Raw genomic sequence first — 22,128 nt, forward strand, 5'->3', positions numbered from 1 at the left:
ATGTAAAGTTTCTCTAATTACCCAACTTTCAGTCTCTTTAAAGCAGGCTTTCCAGCCTCAGCAGTATTGAATTCTGGGGCAGGATCAGTCTTTGTTGACATTGAGGAAGCTGTCTTATCCATCATAGGATACTTAGCCTCATCCTTGGTTTCTACTCACTAAATTATAACCTCAGACTGTAGCATCCAACTTGTCTCCAGGCTTTGCCAATTGTGACCTGGGGGGATAGGGAGTATGCAGAATTGCCCCCAGTTGATAACCAGTCTTTAAGTGTACTGTCTTAATATGTAGTTGACCATCGAAGGGATCTGCCTTGTCTGTGGATGTTGTACTACAATGCCAGGTGATTATAGATATGTATACAAAGAATTACCAATACCCAGTATTCGGAGCATGCTTGAGTTTCTAGGGGAACAACAATAACAACAACAAAACAAACAAAAACTACTTGACTTACAGTAGTGGGGGTTTAATTAACCACAGACATATCCAGAGCCTAAGAGGGTGATACCTGGAGCCTGCCTCAGAGGTGACTGGTATAGAAGCCACAAAAGATGTCTTCCTAAGCCCAGCATTAACATCACTCACTACTCTCGGCTTTGTGTCGACAAAAATACTGCAACTGCCCCATGTCATGTAAGAGAATACATCATGTAGCTTGTCCACAAAAATACTGCAACTGCCCCATGTCATGTAAGAGAATACATCATGTAGCTTGTCCACAAAAATACTGCAACTGCCCCGTGTCATGTAAGAGAATACATCATGCAGCTTATGACTACAGCCATTCCTTGTTTCAGAAAGTTCTTCTCTTTCCTGTGTGACTCATCATCTTAAAGCAGATGTCCTGAAAGGGATGATGGTCTGCTGGACATCTCAGTGTCTACCTTCCTTCTTCATAGGTGTCAGACAAATAACTCTAGAGACGCAAATCTTTCCCCCTAAATTGGTGTTTTAGCCTGTATTAAAATAACCTTTAAAGTGTATTGAACCACAGATCACTGCAGCGAAGCCCAGGGATTCTAATTCAGGGGGTCTGGGGCAGTACCTGATAACGGGTGTGTTCAGCTCGTTCAATGACACTGATGCTATTGGTCCAGAAACCAAATTGAACATGGTTTCTCTAAACAAAATAATAGTTTTCGACTTTGGGCAAGCAGGGATCCCCCAGGGAACATTTTGAGCATTGACGTCATGGTCTTTGTGTGTGGGCAGCATTGGAGCTGGATATCTGGGTGTGGGGTCCTATGTGTAGAATATGCTTAAAGCTCTTAGAGTAATGCTAATACAGAGCCGATCATGAAAGCCACTGAGTTAGGTGAAAGGGTTCAAAGCATTAGGAGCAAAGGGGTCTTACCTGTGGTACCATTTAATAGAGAGAATACATCACCATAAATCCCACTTAATCCTAGAGAAGTGTGATTTAAGCTCCTTCAGCTTCATTAAGGTTCACTACTCCAGCTTCGACAACACCACCCTGGTGCTGTGTTCCGAGTCAGGGTCAAAGTGTAGGTGCATAGTCTTACTTTGTGTCTCATTAGGATGTGGCAGCATTGGATCTAGAGATTGTGAATGAGAGAGGAAGAAGGGTGCCGGGAAACAGACCTCTAGGTGGATAAAGGAACCTAGAGCTTCTAGAAATCAAGGAAAGAGAAGTACTGGTGAGCCAAGCCAACTAGGGATAGGCTTCTGTAGTATCTAGACACTAGGTTCAAACCAGACCCTAGAGAGTGTGTGGTTACCAATTTAGAAGTAGGTTACCAGTGAACCTGGAATAAAATGTACATTTTACAATTCAGAAACACAGAGAGACTTTGTTTTAAGAAAGTTAAGGCAGTCTATTGGAAAAGTAGACAGATCTCTGTGAGTTCAAGGCCAGTCTGGTCTACAGAGTAAGTGCCCCAATGTAGTGACTAGCCTTGGCGCTTTCTGTCTGAAGGATTAGCCTCTGATATATCATAATAAGATACAGTATGCCCACAGACTTAACTGACTTAAAGATTGCTACGTTGGCTATTTTTAGAAATGTAAGGGGTAATTGTGCCAGGCCCCATTGCTTTGAACATGCCAAGAGTGTGCAGAGCAGATCTATCAGCTAGTGTGCCCCTCCACAGCTGCAGCTCGGCATGGCTTTGCTTTTCTGCACATGTTGTCTTGTTAGCAGTCATGATTCTAAAAGAACACTGCCTGCCCTAGGAATATGGCCACCACGTGAGCGGGGGACGATATAATGAAAGTTGAAAGGGGAGCTAACTTGTTAAAGAATGTACATAGGACACATGTGTCTTAGTGGGCTCGAAAGCAAGCTGGGGTCTATAAAGTCATTTCTCACTCGCTCCTTAGGAAATTCACAAAGTTCTCAAGAGCAACTCACCCGTTCCAAGGCTCTTGTAGAAAGCCTCTTGACAAACTGGAAAGTTCTATATAATTGTAATCATCATTAGCCTAAGTTGCCTGACAGATCTCCCACTGTTCTACAAAGTCAGGAACAAACTGAAGGAATGGGCTTGTAGTGGTGTGAAGACATTTGATGGTCCTGCTAGTCTGTAGAGGGGTTCAGCAGAAGTCATAGTCTGAATTCAGGGGTCTCATGGGGAAGCAGGGGAGGGGAAGTAGGCAAATGAAGCCACTCCTCCAAACACAGCATGGACCCACTGCAGGAAAAATAACGAGGTTGAAGACCAACATTTGCTGAGGAAAAAATGGACACATTAGGCTATTAGAGCCTTCCTCCAACTTGCCCAGTCTGTGAGTTTTAAGCACTCTTTAGTTATCTCTGAGAGCCAGTGAGACCTCTGCTAACAGAAACGACCCTCCTAAGAGCCAGCTTTACCATTATTTGTTTTCAGACTCTTCCCCTGCCATCTGTGACCAAGGCCATGTCCCTGTTCCTCAGAAGAGAAGAAATGGTACCCCCTCCTGCCTCTAGTCTCCAGTGGCCTTATTTATGTCCGCTTTTGGTCCCCACATCCATGACAATGAATGACAAAATGCTGTCACCAGCACTCAGCAGCACACTTCCCCAGTGCAAAGCATGATTACATTTCATTTCCCTACATCCCTTGTGAGGCCTCTTCTGCCTCATACCTTCATGTGGTTGGCGCTTTAAGCCTTACTGACTTCCTTTTCTTTCAGCCGTGAGTTACCGGAGCTTTTTAGTCAGTTGGCTTTCTTCAAAAGAAATTGTCATAGAGATATAATTCACATATCATAAAATTCACTCCTTTAAATGTATAATTTATGTTTTTAGTATACCCACAGAATTATCACTTCCCTCTAACTCCAGAACAATTCCTCATCCCAGAAAGAAATGCTAAACTCAGTAGCAAATTCAATTTTCTTCTTTCCACCATTTCCTGCAATCACTATTCCATTTTCTTCCTCTATAGATGTGCCTATTTCGGGAAATTTCTCATGACTGGAATCATATTGAAAGTAGCCATTTGTGCCTGGTGTCTTAGGCTTACCATGTTTTCAAAGCCCATTTCTTTATAGCATTACTTTATTCTTTTTTGTAGCCAAACAATATTCCATTGTGTAGATTTACCACATTTTATTTGTTTAGAAATGTGGGTTGTTAATACTTTGGGGCTATCATTAATAATGTTGGCCATACATTTTCATTTGTGTAGGAGTGGAATTGCTGGACCATGTGGTAATTTATGTTTAATATTTTGAAGAACCTCCCGAGCACACAGCACTGATAGAGGATCCTTGATTTCCTGATCCTCTCCAAAACTTGCGATTTGTCTCTCTTAAAGCCATTCTAGTAGGCATGTAATGATGTTTCATTCCCATTTGATTTGAATTTCCCTAATGATTATGATGTGTGTTTGGCATTTTTTCACATGCTTATTGATCAATCATATATCTTCCTTTGAGAAGCACCTATCCAAACTATTTGTAATTTTAACTGAGTTGTCTTTTCATAAGATGTAATATTTCTTAATATATCCCAGAGACAGGTCATTGTAAAATGATGTATATCCAATGCCTGGCACCTAGAGTGTATGTGATAAATAGTGGCTTCTGTAGTAGTAGTAGTAGTAGTAGTAGTAGTAGTAGTAGTAGCAGCAGTAGTAATAAAATAATAATAATAATAATAATAATAATAATAACCATTGTCCTAACTGTAAATGAGAAATATTCATAGGGTATTATGGCAGGAAAGAAAAGGGTGGGTAACTTTTCCATATCTACAGACTGACTTCACATGAGATCACCTACAACACTCCCTCCTGGGGTCTAGGAAAAAGGGGCAATGCAGTGATAGGGCTCTGAAAGGCCAACTTTCGTAAGAGAGGTGTGTTTACACATGGACACACTAGTTGTCTCCCTGTTGTAAAGACTCAAAACAGGGTTTTATGATTGTCATCCCCTGTCTCCTACCCCAGTCTGTCCCTAAGGAAGGCTGCTTCCTTCATTTGTGTGTCAATTTCTATGGCTGTGGAGGGAAATTTTTACCATTTTGTTAGTGTATATTAATTGTTCAAAATGATGGGCTTCATTGTAACGTTTTATAAATACACATTACATACACGATCATATCCACAACTCTGAACGGTATCTCAGAGGATGGTTATAAAATGTTTCTAAATGGTTTACATAGGTACTGTGTCTCAGTATCTTGAATAGCATATAAGCAAACCTTAAAATTTCATGGTCCTCTGATTGACCTCATAAGGTATAGAACCTTTTTTAAAAAATGTCTTCAGTTGGGGTGGGTATGCAGATCTTCCTGTGTATGCATACTATGGCTTGTACGCAGAGGTCAGAGGACAACTTTGGGTGTCCATAATGTAGAAATTGTTTATAAAACAGTGAACTGTTTGTTTATTTAATTCTAGCTTATGAACCAACCACATCAACTGTGGAAGGTGTGGCTGTGTTGTATGCATTCTGAGCTCCACAGCACAAAAGACATCCAATTATAGAAAACAACTTTGAGAAACCAGTTTTCCTGGATTTCCCATGATGCTAGCCGTTTGTTTTGTCATCTGCTAGCACATGTTAGTACGAAAGTGAGAACAGGTGCCATAAGTTTAAGAAAAATGTGTTGGAAGGTTTTTTTTTATTAATCTTTAAATTGCACACATTCTCGCAATTAGCATAATCTAATTTAAGATACAGAACACTCCATCCAGTTGGGGAGGATACAGTAGTTTCACAGGATGACATTTTGGAGCACTGAGGCAGGGTTGAAATCTTAAGCCTGTAGTATACCATCAGAAATGAAAGGTTCTCTGTACCATCTGTTACACCAGCTTTGTGTTTTTCTTTTGTCTCCAGCCTAGTTCAGTTCCTCAAATATTTATATAGAGGTGAAGGAACCTGTTTAAAGATGTGACCCTTTGTCCTGAAGGAGCTCACCCTCTGGGAACGTTACACTAATGTAGGACACACAAGTCAGCAGTTACAAGAAGCAGGAAGCTGCAGTGGAGCCCAAGGCTTCAGAGCCCAAGGCAGCAGGAGATGGGTTCTGATTCAGAATGGGGTCAGTCTGAGATGGCTTCTCCTCAAGCTGTAACCTGAATGGCCAACAGACATGGGGTAGGGGAAGGCCACACGGTGAGCTCTTAGGATGGGTACCAGGCAGAAACTTAAGAAGTGGGGCTTGTCTGGGATGCCCAGAGGATATACTGCTGACGGCATGTAACAAAGCAGATTGAGAATTGGGAAGAGCCTCTATGTACAGTCTTGATTTTACCAAACAAATTGAGTTTGGACTCAATTCAGTCAGCTGTAGCTGGAGTTTTCCTGGTCCTGCCTGGCCCACGGTCAGGACAAATTTCTCTCACCAGCCAGTGCACAGCTGCTCAGACCCAACCAAGTAAACACACAGAGATGTTATATTACTTATAAACTGTATGGCCGCAGCAAGCTTCTTGTTACCTAGTTCTTGTGCCTTAAATTAACCCATATCTGTTAATCTATAAGTTGCCATGTGGCTGGTGGCTTACTGGTACCTTGTATCTTGCTTCTTATGGCAGTGGCTGGCAGCTTCTCTCAGCCTTCCACTTCCCAGAATTCTCCTCTCTCCTTGTCCCGCCTATACTTCCTGCCTGGCTACTGGCCAATCAGTGTTTTATTTATTAACCAATCAGAGCAGCACATTTGGCATACAGAACATCCCAGAGCAGTCAGCACTGTTGGTTCCTGTATGTCACCTGTATTGGTCACTCTTCCTGTTCCTGTGGCTGGATAGCTGACAGAAGCCACTTAAAAAAGGAAGAGGGTTCCCTCTGGCTCACAGTTTCCAGGGTTCGCGTGTCCACCATGGAGGGCAATCATGGCCACTGGAGCTTACTGCATTTTGCCACACTGGATCCTCAGTGGGATCAGAAAGTGCTAAGTGCTGGTGCTCAGCTCCCTTTCACTGTTTCAGTTAGTCAGTAACTAGAGTGGGTCTTCCCATCTAAGAAACTGTCTAAATAATCTCTCACAGACATATCCACAGGCTTGTGTTCCAGGCGATTCTAGTCTCTGCCAGGTTGACAGTCAATGTCAACCATTGCACGGGAGTTCTTGAACATGACTGTGGCATAGCTAGAAGTGTAGAAGTAGGTTAAAGGTAAAAATACCACCCATGAATTCAATTCCACTTGAAATCCCAAGGAGTGTCTGTGTGACAGATAATAATGGTGATGGGCTGGGTGGTGGTGGCACATGCCTTTAATCCCATCACTCAGGAGGCAGAGCCAGGCGGATCTCTGTGAGTTCAAAGCCAGCCTGGTCTACAGAGTGAGATCCAGGAAAGGCACAAAACTACACAGAGAAACCCTGTCTCGAAAAAAAAAAAATAATGGTGATGGTTAATCCCAATTGCCAATTGATGAATTTTGGAATTACCTGGGAGATGGGCCTCTAGAGTTACCTGTGAAGGTTTATCTTGACTGGGTTGATGGGAGTAGGGAGACTCACCTATGGGTGGCACCATTCCCTGGGCTGGGATCCTGACCTATATAGGGGGGGGGAAAGTGAGCTGGATGCAGCAGGCATCTTTCTTTGCTTCCTGACCAAGGATGCTGTGGTCCTCAAGGTCCCACTGCTGTTACCTCCCCATCTTGATAATGAGGGGAAATAATCCCTTTTCCCTTAAGTTTTTTTTTTTTCTGGTATTTTATCACAGCAACAGGCAAATTAAATAATAGCTAATTATTCTTCTGGAAAACTGGCTGCCTCTTTTTATTCTTGAATGATGCTTTTAAGAATAAACAAGCAAAAGCTGCTTTGGGGTCTTTTTCAAGGCTAACTCACCAAAGTCACTACCTCAGATTTTCTCCTTATAAATGTCCTGTAGCTAACAAAAGAAGAACCACTCGGGTCTGCATTTTAGAAACAGGAAATGTGTCTATATTATAAAAGGAGACAGAATGACATGAAGGAGAGCTATTAGAAAATACTTCAGCTAGGCAAAGGCCCATAATCCCAGCTTCTCAGAGGCAGGAACATCACAAGTTCAAGACCAGCCTGGGTAACTTGGTGAGGCTTTGTCTTAAAACAAACTTTTTTAAATATGGAGTTTGAACCTCCAAAAGATAGCTGACCCCCATGTTCATTGCAGCATCGTTTAAGTAGCCAAGATATGGAAACAATAGAGGATAAGTAAGTAAATAAAGACTGTCTCTCTCCCTCTCCCTATCTCTGTCTCTCTCTCTTACACACACCACACACACATACACACACACACACACACACACACACACACACACACACCCCACAAAAAAGTTTACATTCAAAATAGGCCTCTGACTTGTCTGTGAAGATGATGCCCAGGGAAAATATTATGCACTATTCTTACATGCATCTCTTTAACATGAGCTAAACTTCTAGATTAAGTCAACCCCTGCAAAGCTTAGAAAGTAGCTACAAGACACCATTGTTCTCACCTAACAAACAAGCCAGGAAAGTTGCAAAATGATAATTGCTGTGTTTTCAGTTCATCTGAGAACCGAAGACACAGGAAAGGGAAATAGAAATTATGGGGAGGGAGAAGCGGGGCAGAGAAATAGGTGGAGTAGGGAGATTACCTATGAACTGGGCGTGTGCAAGTGGATTTTCCTGTTAGCACACCCTCAGTACTCAATAACACCATGTTTTCATTGTATCCGATATTATAAATAATAAAAAAGAATATGTGTCTAACCTCAAAATAATGGGGTTTGGGAATAGAGCTCAGCAATAGAGTGCTCACCTAGCACATGTGAACCCCTAGGTCCAGTTCTATCAGGAGAAGCAGGAAGGGAAGGCCTCAGGTTAGGACTGAAGCCAGCTACTCAGCTGCAGTCCAGCTCTGCCGATTTTAGGCTGTGCAACTTGAGGTCTATCACTAACCCAACTTGTATCTCAGTTCTTCGTAAAATGAGTATGATGCTGCTATTCACCTCGGGGCTCTTTGAGGATTAAATGATTTGGCATGTGTCAAGTGTTCCACATAATATCTGGCATGTAGTAAGAGCTCAATAAATATTAGCAGCTGTTACATTGTTAGACAATATAAAAACAAAACACCTGCAATGTTAGACTGCTCATCTCTGTGACAGGGTCCTGGTAGAAACAAAGAAGGGTTTATTTAGTTCACGGTTTCATCCTGTCCCTGTAGGGAGGCATGGTGGCTGGGAGAAAGAGCAGCTCACATCGTGGAGGCCAGGAAGCAGAGAGACAATGGTGTGGATGCAGGCTTTCACCTTTTTTCCTGCTATCCCATTGGGGCTGAGGCATGTTGGTGGTGCCACAGGCATTCAGAGTGGATCTTCCTCCTTCTGTTAATCCTTCTGGAAATGCCTTCATAGATATACACAGAAATGTGCGTCAATAACCTCCTAGATATCTCTCAATCCAACCAAGTTGATAGTCAAAATGATACATCTGCTTGTGCTGCACTACAGTTTACAAAACTTTTTTTTTTTTTTGAGCCGGTTTCTCTGTGTAGCTTTGTGCCTTTTCTGGAACTCCAGGCCCAGGCTGGCCTGGAACTCACAGAGATCCGCCTGCCTCTGCCTCCTGAATGCTGGGATTAAAGGCGTGCACTACCACTGCCCGGCTACAAAACCTTTTTACATGTTCACCAGCTGCGTGGCCACTTCATGGGCACTGGTTATTCTAGTTACATTATTGCTAACAAGACACCCTCAAAACAGGTGGAAACAACTCCCATTTATTGTGCTAATGGCTTCTATGTACTAGGCCCTAAAAAAGGTATAAGAGGAATGACTTCTCTCTGCTTTACAGTACCCAGGCCACCACTAGAGGAGACCAGAAAGGCCAAATTAGCTGTGAATGTAGCGCCCACTTTCAAGGTGACTTCTCACACCATGGTGGCCTCATGATAGTAAGCAGACTTCTGACAAGGTTTCTACAGCAGAAGATGTTGCCTTTTATCACCCAGCCTCAGTACACCTCCAAGTGTTATTGGTTCAAGTAGTCACAAGCCTGTGGTTGATATATTGTGCACCTCAATAAACTTATCTGGGGTCAGAGACAGAACAGCCATAATATTAAACATAGAGGTTAGGCAGTGGTAGCACACACCTTTAATCCTAGCATTCCTGAGGCAGAGATCCATCTGGATCTCTGTGAACTCAAAGGCACACTAGAAACAGCCAGGCATGGTGACACACACCTTTAATCCCAGAAAGTGATGGTGGGAAGCAGAAAGGTATATAAGGCATGAGGACCAGGAACTAGAAGCCTGGTTAAGCTTTTAGGCTTCTGAATAGCAGTTCAACTGAGATCCATTTGGGTAAGGACTCAGAGGCTTTCAGTCTGAGGAAACAAAATCAGCTGAGGAACTGGCAAAGTGAAGATGTGGCTTGTTCTGTCTCTCTGATCTTCCACTATTCACCCCAATACCTGGCCCTGGGTTTGTTTTTATTAATAAGACCTAACAATTTGCTACGTATGGAACCCAATGTAGTAAATTCAGTCTTGATATTGGTCAGACAGCAACTTTTATATTGTTTCTCTCACAAACAGAAATCTCTAAAAATGATCCTGATGCTTAATTACGGTTTCATTTGTTCTCCAGGAAAATCTCACCTGGCCATTGTCCAGAGAGTGAACAATGAAGGCGAAGGGGACCCTTTCTATGAGGTGATGGGCATCGTCACACTGGAGGACATCATAGAAGAGATGATCAAGTCAGAGATCCTGGACGAAACTGACCTCTACAGTAAGTGTAGAGTGCCCTTGGCTATTTTCCGGGAGACTCCCAGCAGCGCATCAGTTGGTAGGCAGTGTGAAAGGCTGTCAAGGCAAGTCTGTGTACTGGTGTGTGCCATCTACCTCTACCCAGTGCTAGCATGGCAAGACACCCCAGTTCAGAGCATCCTGAGTCACTGAGAACATGCTGGCAGAATGTTATCAGAAGGGAACTTTTGTGAACACAGTCAGCCTGGGGAAAGATGGCCTATCCTTCACATGGGAAAAGAAGACTTAGGGGATACAGTGTGCCCAAGAGAAGGCCCAGGGGTTCCTGTGTTGGTTCTTTGTGTGCCTAGAGGCAGAGCCCAGCTCCCCTTGGAACTCCACACAGACCCAACGACCAGTGAGCATGGAAGACTGCCATGGCATTGCCCTCTCTCAAAGCCAAAATCTTAAATGCTCCTTGTTGGATACTGTTCTGCTCCCTCGTGCCTTTTAGCAGCTCCCCGAGTTTCCCATTCTCCTTCCTGACCTTGGGTCAGGTTCCTGTGTGGCTCCTATTCCTGTTTCTGTCTCTGGGCTCTTCCACTCCCTGCCCCCCTCAGGAACAATATGGACTCTTCTTTGCAGAGACTGACAGTTTCAGGCCCATGAACCTTATCAGAGCTTTGCTTGCCGCAATACAAGGGCTTGCTTTGTCTATAGAATTGGAATGTTCTCTAAGTCCATGGGAGTCTCTGGCCAGGAAATGTTTTCTCCTCAGAGTTTCATCTCCTAAGGTAGCCATCCCCTGCCCTTCCTGGGGATAATTCACTTGAGATGAGCAGCCTCAGTTTGCCAAAGCAATCTTCCAGAAACTGGTTCCTCACAGCAAAAAGCTTCCATACCATATGGCAGTGAAACCTTTGTGCCAAGAAAAGATCAAATACAAAACATGGGCCAGCCCTTAACAAAAATAAGCTGAGTGTCACAGCACCCCCCACCCCCACTCCAGAGACCTGGTAAGCTGTAGTGAGTGTTTTTTTCAAACCAGGCGGAGCTCAGAAAGGATCTCTACATCCCAGGCTCCCTTCCTTCTCTCTGCTCACCATTATCTAGAATTCCCGGGTATCTGAAAATAAAATGATGAAGATCTTTACCATAAAGTATCAGTAGCTAGTGGCAGGGTAAATGAGGAGACTCTTCCTGGGGTATGGATTTAAAGAACCCTAATGCTTCAAATACCCACTGTTAAAATCAAACTAATAAAGGCAGAGATCGTAGGAATATCTCTACTAGGAAAGGTTGATAACATGCTAACAGACACATAAGCAAATATGTCATAAGTCAGATGGCTGCTCGCTAGTGAGAGCCCAGAAAATGGGGCCTAAATCTCTACTCAGTGCTCATTTTCTGGATGAGGCCCTTTCCAGTGGAAAGGTCCAGGAGTTCCCATCTCTGTAAAGTAGCATGATTCTCTAAGAGCCACAAAAAGGCAGGAGTCCAGAGCACTGTTTCTTCTTACGTGACTGTGACTTCTTACATAGTCCAGACACCTGGGTTGGGATCTCCCCACCTTCTCAAACAGAGCAGAAGTATTGAAGCAGGAGCAGGTGCCTGTAAAGGCTGAGAGTCCAAGGCAGGCCCACGAGAGCTGTGTAGACAGGAGGCAATCCAAAGGCCGGAGCGAAGCCAGCTCCAAAGGAAGAAAGCGAGAGCAGGAGACAAGGAAGCTGCATTCTGGGGACCTGGTTTCCTGCAGTAAGGACAGTGTCTCTTGGTTCCTAGTGGACCTGGTCCACTTGTACTGCAAGCCCCATGTAGCCCTGTTGTATTCCAGGCCAAGTTTGAGAAGAGAGACACATCACTTTCCCCACCCCTCAGTGCAGATGTGGGGGGGGGGGGCAGGGGGTGTTAGCACTATCAGGGGTTTTTTTTTAACACTCAGGGAAAGCAAAAGAGAAGTGATCAAAGTTAACACTTCCTCTGCCTATAAAAATTCTATGTATATGTGTATACATATGCATGATTATATGTGCATAAACATGTGTCTCTATATGTGTATACATATGCATGATTATATGTGCATAAACATGTGTCTCTATATGTGTATACATATGCATGATTATATGTGCATAAACATGTGTCTCTATATGTGTATACATATGTAGGCTTTTCCTTCTAAAAAGCCAGTTAAAAATAAATTGGAGAAAGTAAGTTTCTCAGTGAATAGGCACATTCCCAGCGTACATGCTCTGAGGCTCTAGGCGCTGCCTGAGCCCTCATCTGAAGAACCCGCTTTTAGAAAGTATATATGCAGTCTTGCTCCTTTCCATTTCATCTCCCATTATTCTCTCTCCAGAGAGTCTGGGGAGAAGCAGGAGACTTATGAGGGGTAGCAGAGTAACATACCTTAGGTACCATTCACAGCATGGCTTAAGCCCACAGGAAAGAGACTGTGTGAGCCCAGCTCTGAGGGATAGAAGAGGACAGAGGGAGAAAGCCCAAACCCTTTAATGCCAAGAACACCAGCAGCTCATGTTTGCATGACTTCGTATAAACGTGGCCCGGTATAGTTGCCTATTGAGGTCTTGCAATAGCTGCATCAGTAGGAAAGCTACTAAATATCATAGCTCTCTTGTATGGATTAACACAACCCAGAATGTTGCTGTATGGAGAGTTTGCACAGCTATCAGGTAAGGAAACCAGCGCTAGAACTCTGGGCTTAGAAAACCCTGGACAGCTTTTTCCATCTACTACCTAAGCACAAACAACAGCAAACCATCTGCTGCCTACCGTCTCCTATTGGGAGAGAATTGGTCATGCCTCCTACAGTTGGCACTGCAGAATGTGTGGGGTCCCAAAGATTCTGTGTAAACCTCCAAAGACAAACAATGATTCTGAGTGTCATCTTTCTCCTGTGACCCTATAGCCGACAATCGGAAAAAGCAGAGGGTCCCGCACCGGGAGAGGAGGCGCCATGACTTCTCTCTGTTCAAGCTTTCAGACTCGGAGATCAGAGTGAAGATCTCGCCGCAGCTGCTGCTCGCCACACACCGCTTCATGGCCACAGGTAGGACCTGACCCTCCCACTCCTTCCCTAGAAGGCATAGGTAGGGAAGGCTCCAGGATGCACACAGGGGACTAAAACTCCGCAATCCAAGGAATTTTCAGAAACCCCAACCTGTTTAGAGGGCTTGTTCTAGATGAAACCCCGTCGCTGCACCTGCCTCCCCCCAGCTTTTGCTGCTGGAATGGAGGAGGCAGAGAAGTGCTGATATCTACCATCATCACCACCACCCCTTGCTGCCTTCTAGAAGTGGAGCCCTTTAAATCTCCGTACCTTTCCGAGAAGATCCTGCTCCGGCTACTGAAACACCCCAACGTGATCCAGGAGCTGAAGTTTGATGAGAGGGACAAGAAAGCCCCAGAACATTACCTCTACCAGCGCAGCCGCCCTGTGGACTATTTTGTACTGCTTTTACAGGTGAGTGGCAAGGTCAGGGAGCTTCCAAGGGCAAGAGGATGGCATCTGCAGGGTGAAGGGGAATGGCCGTGGGTAACCCTCAGTATAAGATGCCTAGAGAACAAGGCTAGTGGGATAGGCATCCTGCATTACACACAGGAAAACCACAGATGGGCATGTAAGAGCGGTATCCTGGGAGCTGTAGTTTCTCGGAGAGTCTTTCACCTGAGCACTCAAGCATGTTTGTGGGACAGTGAAAAGTGTGTATGTTCAGTAAAGGCATTCTGCTTTGAATGGAAAGGGTCCTGTGGAATCCTAATATTTCTGGGTATCTGCTTGGGTATCCCCCATGGCCTCCTGAGATGTCCCCCACTGCCACCTGGGATGTAGATGATTCTTGCTAAAACCTCTCTTCTGTTGAGCTGAATCTCAGCATCTCTGGCATCCATGCTGGTCCTTGCTCTGCCTCCTGGAGCACATGGAACACATCCATTCACTGTGCCACACTTCATTCCTTGTGGTTCCCTGAAACATCTCTCTCTAAAGAGGACCAGGAAAGGAGGCAGTGACTGAGTGAAAGAAATCATCACCTCCCCAGGACTTTCATAAAGATACTTACCTGCCCTGGATATCTGAACAGGCCTGTCTTAAGTAGGTATCAAAGCTGGGCATGGTCTCACATGTCTGTAATCCTCACACTCAAGAAGCAGAGGCAGGAGGACAGCTGTGAGTTTTAGGACAATCTGATCTACATACTGGGTTTGGGGTATGCAGAACCACTTGGCAAAATTCCATCTCAAAATTAATTAATTAATAAGTAATTAAATAGAAGTAACTGTCTGACACGGTTCCCCGGGAGCACAACTGTGCCCTGTTCCGGCCTTCATCATGAACTCTGTCCCTGGCTCTGTGTCTCTTCCCAGCAGAGTGATGGGTTTAAGATCTCAGTAAAGCCAGGTGGTGGTGGCGCACGCCTGTAATCCCAGCACTCAGGAGGCAGAGGCAGGCAGATCTCTGTGAGTTCGAGGCCAGCCTGGGCTATAGAGTGAGTTCCAGGAAAGGCACAAAGCGACACAGAGAAACCCTGTCTTGAAAAACTAAGAACAAAAATCTCAGTAAAGATCACACTAAGTTAGAAATAGCCTCTGTTGGTTACAGTCCACTTCACACTGTCCAAGACACTGTGATTTGTCTCATATATATCATCTCAAATAACTTCAATAAAATGATTGTTCTTCCCCCCACCAAAAAAATGGGGTCACTTTCTTCACTGTTAGAAATTGAGATGGATCCTGTTACATTGTTTATATAATGCAAGGACACATGCAGTCTTTCCTCTTATGCTTAACAAAAAGTTTTCAAACAGAGTTGGAGGGGTAAAATGTGGTGGAAAGAAGGTAGGCTCAAGAATTAGAAAGATTTACCTTTAAATTTTCATTGTTTCCATTTGCTAACCAACCTTGGCTAAGCCGGTTGACCTCTCTGAGCCTTGAATCAATGCATCTGTCAACTGGACATGAAAATGTTACATACTCGGTGGAGAGGAGCTCGGGGCTGACAGTGAGCATCCACAAGATACACACAACAGTATCGGATGTGTAGATGTTGCTGTACAATCTCGTATTGATTATCACTGTCACCGACGATGAGCTCAACAAGATCAGGTTCCACCTCATCCAGACTTGGAAATGGTCTCATCTGAGATTAGTCATTGAAGCCGTTCACAGGGCTCTGGCTTAGCTGGCTCTGTAGACCTGTGTGTCTGGAAAGCTTGGTTATTCATGACTAGGTGCTACTCCGGGATTGATGAAGCTGTGAATTCACTGCAAAGCACTTCTCAAGTGGGAGGTTCTGTTTCTGTACTGCAAATCGGGGCAGAATTAACACGGCCCTGTGATAACATGAATCTGCTTGTCATACACAGAGAAGTGCATTGTGTTTGAGTGGATACAAGACCCGCAAGTGCTCATCACAACCTCAGTACACCCCTTACACCCCTTCTTTCCCCAGGGTAAAGTGGAAGTGGAGGTTGGTAAGGAAGGCCTTCGCTTTGAGAACGGAGCCTTCACATACTATGGAGTTCCAGCCATCATGACCACAGCTTGCTCAGGTATTCCAGCCCCAGGCCGGAGTTTATCAGGGGAAGCAATGAGATCAGCAAGAAAATCCTAGGCCTAAGTCATGACTCTCCTTTTGATTCCTATTAAAGACCCTCCAAGTAAGCTGTTTAACTTCCTTGGCTCGGGTTGCCTTCAGGCCAGAGGGGCATAAATATAACTTTCCATTCAGATTTTGTTTAGCTTTAAAAATAAGAGGAAGAAAATTGAGTTGGGAGGGGGGAAAAGCAATCACATAGGGGATGGAAAATGTATTCTTCAGTATGAAAAGATAAGTTGTTTGCACTTTTTACCTCTCTTCCTTACCCTCCTGTTTGATTGCCTGATTTCTGCAGGGTTAATTGGTGCTGGGGTGGAGTGGAAGTGGAGATTTCCATAAGAAGTTATGTTTTCTGAATTACTTCTGAAACCCACTGCATCCTTCTGTCCTTAGATAATGACGTGCGGAAGGTTGGAAGTCTGGCTGGATCCTCTGTCTTTCGTATGTATCTCTCAAACCCCTTCCTCATCTCCCCCTTCATGGCTCTGCCTCAGCCCACTTTGGGAATCTGAACCAAGCTATTTGAACATGGGCTGGGCTAACACAAAATGCTGGCAGCCTCTGTATAATGCTCTGCCAGGAACATTGCCTCCCACCAGGTACCCACAGAGCATGGAGGCTTAAGTTTTGTGTGTCTAAAATGCGTGTTGTGGCTTCTCTGTTCACACACAAGTGACGAATGTAAGTAGAGGAGGGTAGGTGTGTGGTGTGGCCGGGGGCACCATGAGTTGCCACCTGCTGGGGAGTGCAGGCCGTTATCCGGGTGCTGTGGTGGGGGTCGGCCTTCCTTTCTCTGCCGTGATCATTCACCCCTGGCCTGTGCCTGGAGTGCTGTGATTTTGTCTGTGGTGTTCATCCTCAGGGAAAAGTGACTGTGGCATGCAGTGTTGTAAATCAAGGCTGGTGCAATCTGCTACTTAGCTGCTGCTCTTTCCTTGCTCACAGCCTCTCTGTTGGTGAGGAGGTGGCTGCCAGCTGGCCGTGCATGCTGCCTGGGGTGGGGGCTGGCACGGGGCTGATGGCTGGCTTGATCTGCCCTTCTGTGCCGTACCTTCTTGCTGTGCAGAGTTTGTTTGTGTGTAGAAGGCATGGCCTCCATTGTGATGCAAACGTGATCCAGAAAGAATTTTCTCTAGATTGCCTTTAGATTCATTAGTTAAATTTTGCACTGTGGTGGCCACTTTTCATAGCAAATGGGGTATTTCCTTTCATCATAGAAAATATTTTACATAGTGTCTTATATTGCAATTTATCAGAGGACTTTGGAGCTTGTTATCACAAGAACAGAGCAAAGTAGATGTCACGTAAGAATGAGAAAATGGAGCTGGCCATATAGAGCAGTGGTCAAGTAGTTGTCTAGCATGGGCAATGCCCTGAGTTCAAATTTCAGCACCACAAAAATAGATAAATAAATAGGGTGTTAATTAAATTTTTAATAAGAAAGAGTAAAGAAATAGCATGTTCTATGTCACCCAGCCAGTTGATGACTTACCTAGATAGGGCCACTCCTGTGTCATGACTAGTTCTCACAGCACAGTGAAGAGATTTTTAGATCGTGTTTGAGAATGGCTATATGGAAATGATAGAATAATTTACCATGTCGTTTTACTTCCTAGCCCACCAGATGGCTGAAATGAACTCTTAAGTATCTGTTCTACTCACAGGGATATGTAGAACTTGAGTAAGGAGATCAGTTAAGGAAAGAAAAAGAAAAGGAAGGAAGGAAATGATGTGGTATTTATGTCAGCCAATGACTGTCAAGCAGGGTTGATAAAAGAGGCATCAGTACTCAGTATAGAGAGTTGAACAAGTAGGTGAGAGACAGTTTCCAGGACCAGGGAACCCTTCATTCTCACAAGGAGGTGCCCAGGCATCACCTTAGAGCCTGCTCCTAGCACTCTAAGATGCTGCATAGAAATGCTGACTCTGTTCTAGCTCTTAAAAGGATCTGTGAGAAAAGAAAGAGAGAGCTTCGGAAGTCTCCCCATGCATCCCTCCACTTCATGTGACTTTCTTTAAAGAGGACCAACAAGATGGCTCAGCAGGGAGGAACACTTGCTGCTGAGTCTGATGGCTGAGTCTGGTCCCTGGAGTCCTCATTGGAAAAGGAGATCACGGGCTTTCACCCACACACTGTGACACACCCACCCACCAAACACACACACACACACACACACACACACACACACACACACAAATCGATAAATATAAAAACAGTTTCAAGTAAGAAGATGTTATCTGGCTTCCTCTGATTCTAGTTCTCTCAAAAAGCCTTCAATTTTATCAGTGAAAAAAGAGTAGGCTTGTAATAGTTGTCTTTTTTCTTCATATTTTATTCATTTTTTCTAAGTTAACGCATAAAGTAATGGGTTTTATTATGGCCTCTTCATATCCATGAGTCATTATACTTTGTATTCAATTTAAAGGAAGCATTAAATTTTCTTTCCTTTCCCATGCTTCTGAACCTTTATACATGTTCAAGAAAGATAAATATCATTGGCCAGTAGTGGGAAAGAGATGCTGTCCATCCTCCATCAAATTCTTCCTCCTGAGTGCAGTGTGGACCAACTGCAAAGCTCCCCTGGACCCCACGGTTGTTCTCTAAGTGGTGCTGAAGTCAAGGTTCAGAGGCACCCAGCTCCACTTTTTTTTTTCTTTTGTTTTTTTTCCGAGACAGAGTTTCTCTGTGTAGCTCTGCGCATATCCTGGAACTCACTCTGTAGCCCAGGCTGGCCTTGAACTCACAGAGATCTGCCTGCCTCTGCCTCCCTAGTGCTGGGATTAAAGGCGTGCACCACCACAGGGCTCCAGCTCCACTTTTTACTAGCCAAGAACGTCAGCATGTAGTTGGCAGTGGAGCTTGAGTCTAAACCAGAGAGCAGTAAACTCTTGTAGGGCTTTGACCTAGCAGGCTGCAGTGTACTCAGTCATTGAAGTTGAGGATGCATTTGTGGGGACACCTGTGACCTGTGCCCTCAGGGTTGAACTTGATGTTACAAAGAATTCTCCCAGATGTTCATGGGGAGCACAATCCACACTCTATCCACCACCACCCCTATTTGAGACAGGATCTCATTATGTAGCCTGACTACCCTAGAACTTGCTATATAGACCAAAACTCACAAAGATCTGTGTATCTTTGTCTCCTGAATGCTGGAGTTAAAGGCATGCCACTGTGCCCAGCTCACACTCTATTCTTTATCTTGATTTTGATTTGCCAGGAATCCAGGAGCATACAGAGGTTTGCAGTAGGGAGAACAAGCCTGAGATCTGCTTAGCAGAATCGACATTTAATTTAGGAAGAACTGGAGACTGGGGACTCTTACTCCATCCAGTGTGTCTCAGAACAGAGGCCGGTTCAAACACTCACTAACACCCTATGGCAGAACTAATGATTAGCAGATAGGTTCAAAACTAAACAGCAACAAACAAAAAAAATCCTCCTTTCGCCTGTGTGGATAAGTAATTTCAGATCAAATCTGTGATACAGAAGAGAAAGCTGCAGAAGCCGCCTACTTCACTGTGCCTTCAGCCTACAGATCAGTTTCACTTGAGTCCTGGGAAGGGATACTAAGGACGGTCAGCTAAGACAGGCAGACAGACATCCTATGTAGAGCAGTGCATCAGGATTAACGTGAGACAATAACTGGAGTCCTGTTAATCTGAGTGATGGCTAGCACCATTTCTGACTCTAGAGAAAAGGGAAAGCGGAGGGGGGGAGAGAAAAGAAAGAGGTGCATTGGAACACCTGTGATTTCTAGAAAGTAACTGAGATTTGATTCATAAAATTGACTCACGCTTGAACTAGGAACCTGCCCGGCCTTTACCTGCAGCCTCTAACCATGCACAGCTCCTCACCAGCACTGTGCCATACTAGAGCATCACCCGATAGCCTAGGCAGGATCCACACTCCTAGCAGATGCCCTCACGGGAGCTTGCACCTGGCTGCCTGACCTCTGAATGTCCACCCAAAGGCTCTTCTATGTGAGCAGGCTATATGAGTCGACTGGGAGAGCGGAGGACATGGGACAGTGCTGGGCTCCAGCAGATTTGCTAACTTGAGGTGGACACCTCAGAGAGAAAGCTGCTTATGTGCTCTCTCCAAGGGCACTGACTGGCACCTGTGATTCCCACTGAGATTATTGCATATCCTTTCAGGAGACCTTCGGTGAAGTTCATTTTATTTTGTCCATCTGGAGAGTGACTTCATTAACACGAAATTCCTGTGCTTTCTGAAGCAAGGTTTATTTTTTTGCCAGGAAATGTGATATTGTGAAGAGCCAGGAACAGACTGCCTCACCCATTTTGCTCTTTGTCTCTCTTCTTTTGTGTTTCTCTTCTCCTTGGCTACTCACATATCCTTGGCCCCCCGACTCTTTAGTGCCTGTCTCTGTGTCCCGTACCTTCGCCTTCAGCAGAGGGGACTCTCTGGCGGGCTCCCCAGGTAAACATGCATGAGTATCTCGGGTCTCTGTAGATCCAGTTGGGTTAGCAGGAGGCATTTGATCTCCCTCACTGTCCTGCATGCGAACTGGTCTCTGCCCACAGGCACTGCAAGGACTAAGGCTTAGTGCATCACACAAGTAGCACTCGTTTGCATAGTGGGCTGGTTCAACGGCATCAGTTAGGAATTTTCCTGCCAGGATTTATCCGTTATATGCATATAATAATGGTTGAGGTGAGGAGTAGTGTGAGTTCTTCTACATAACTTGACTCTGCAGAATGGAGGGATAAAAGCACAGAAAGAGAAAAGTGGGGTGAAATGACACACTGACCTACATTCCTACCACTCTTTTTCACCTATGGAGTCAGCTACCAACCAATCACCCTCTTCCTAGCAACCTACTGAATGATGTTGCATTTCCTGCGGTTCTGCTCACACAAAGGCTACTGGATGTAAAATTGCCCACGTAGCTTTTTGTTAAATTTAACTCCTCATGTTAATAAAATACATTTGGTTGTTTTCTTTTTAATCAAGTAAAGCCTAATAGAGTGCTCCGTAGCCCAATCACTGAGTTGAATACAGTAAATCTGAATAATTAAATAGCTGCTTTTATGTTGTTTCTATCTTTAGAGGTTGATAGTACCATGGAGTGAGGACCAAAGCAGGAATTTATTAGTTAAAATTTCCTGCTGCTAAAAAGTCCACTTCGCTGTGGTTTCTTCATCTATGTCTCCCTACCCACAGCCACCATATCCTCCGTGATCCAAAACCCAGTTTTGTCGGGTTAGTTGACCTTCTACCTTGGAAAGACCATGCTCTGAGACCTCAGACCCCATATTCATCACTTCAAACATAGTTATTTTAACTTCTCTCCCCAATCCCATTTTCCCATCCAAAACCATCTGGTTCCCATGTTTATCTGTTCAAGACAAGTTAACCACCTTCTCAAATTTCACCAGTTTTCTCTCTCTGTGGATGGTAATTTTCCACTAAGAAATAAAGCTCTTCTTCCTTTGTGAGAGTTTATGCCTTCCCAATGGCTACAGGCTAGAACAGTCGTTGTGAGATGCCAATCTGGTATCCACACCAGCTACGTGGTCTAACCCCACATGCCAGCAAAATTAGAAATGACCACATCATGGACCTTCAAATCTTGGAAAATGCCAAGAGTGCATTGTGAATGTGTTGCAGAAAGTGGGTGGTGTGTGCATATTTTTACAAGATTTTAAACCAGAAGAATCAAAGCAGGCATATATTTTTCTTTTTAATTAACCCTCAACTAGCCAGACAACCCAGTTAGTTGTAATTTTCCAACATATAGGATAGTGGCAGTTCACAGATATTATTATGAAAAATTTCATGAAACCCAGTGTCAGAGAATAAACAGACTCACCGAGTGGCTCTTCTCCCACCAGAGGCAGAGATTTCTACTCTGGCTGATGTGTACCCCAGAGAGTTCTTTCAACCTTCTCCCCATTCTCCATGACTATGGATAATTAGTCCATCAGGAAACCATCAGTAAATGAGTTGAGAACAAGGCCCTCCTTTTCCAGGCTTGGTTCAGCTCTGCAGGGTGGACCAGTCATAGATGCAGCAAGAGAAAGCAAGTAGCCAGGTCCTTCTGCCTCTGCTCTTTCCTCCATTCTTGTCGCTGGTCTCTGTCTCTGGACAACCACTGGCCTCCATGATAACTGGGTGACATTCTCAGGACCCTACACTACAACATTACCCCTGTCACCCTGTTTCTGTCCCATTTTAGCAAAGAAATCTGGTAGTTTTGTGGCGATCCTAGGGGGGTTTTGGCAAGTAGTCTTAGGTTCCTTCTACTCCCAGTCTTGATTTCTGCTCCAGAATATAAACATATATATATGTAAACCTTTACCTGTATTGCACAGGGAAAAAGATAAACCCTAGAAATTAAAAAGTTTAAAAAGAAATC

General features: G+C 44.4%; 1 protein-coding gene across 2 annotated transcripts in view; it reads left to right on the plus strand.

Annotated features, from left to right (window-relative positions):
• Window positions 1-22,128, plus strand: part of Cnnm1 (cyclin and CBS domain divalent metal cation transport mediator 1) — a 53,783-nt gene that overhangs the window by 14,343 nt on the left and 17,312 nt on the right. Inside the window, exons 2-7 of one of the 2 annotated variants that reach the window (XM_036169759.1) lie at window positions 10,028-10,171; window positions 13,055-13,195; window positions 13,440-13,609; window positions 15,599-15,698; window positions 16,139-16,186; window positions 20,127-20,189. In XM_036169759.1, coding sequence (XP_036025652.1) covers window positions 10,028-10,171; window positions 13,055-13,195; window positions 13,440-13,609; window positions 15,599-15,698; window positions 16,139-16,186; window positions 20,127-20,189 — 666 coding nt within the window. The remainder of the gene's footprint in view (window positions 1-10,027; window positions 10,172-13,054; window positions 13,196-13,439; window positions 13,610-15,598; window positions 15,699-16,138; window positions 16,187-20,126; window positions 20,190-22,128) is intronic. The other variant, XM_036169768.1, reaches the window with a different exon arrangement.

This window comes from Onychomys torridus, chromosome 1 (genome assembly GCF_903995425.1).
Source record: "Onychomys torridus chromosome 1, mOncTor1.1, whole genome shotgun sequence".
NCBI classification, from domain to species: domain Eukaryota; kingdom Metazoa; phylum Chordata; class Mammalia; order Rodentia; family Cricetidae; genus Onychomys; species Onychomys torridus.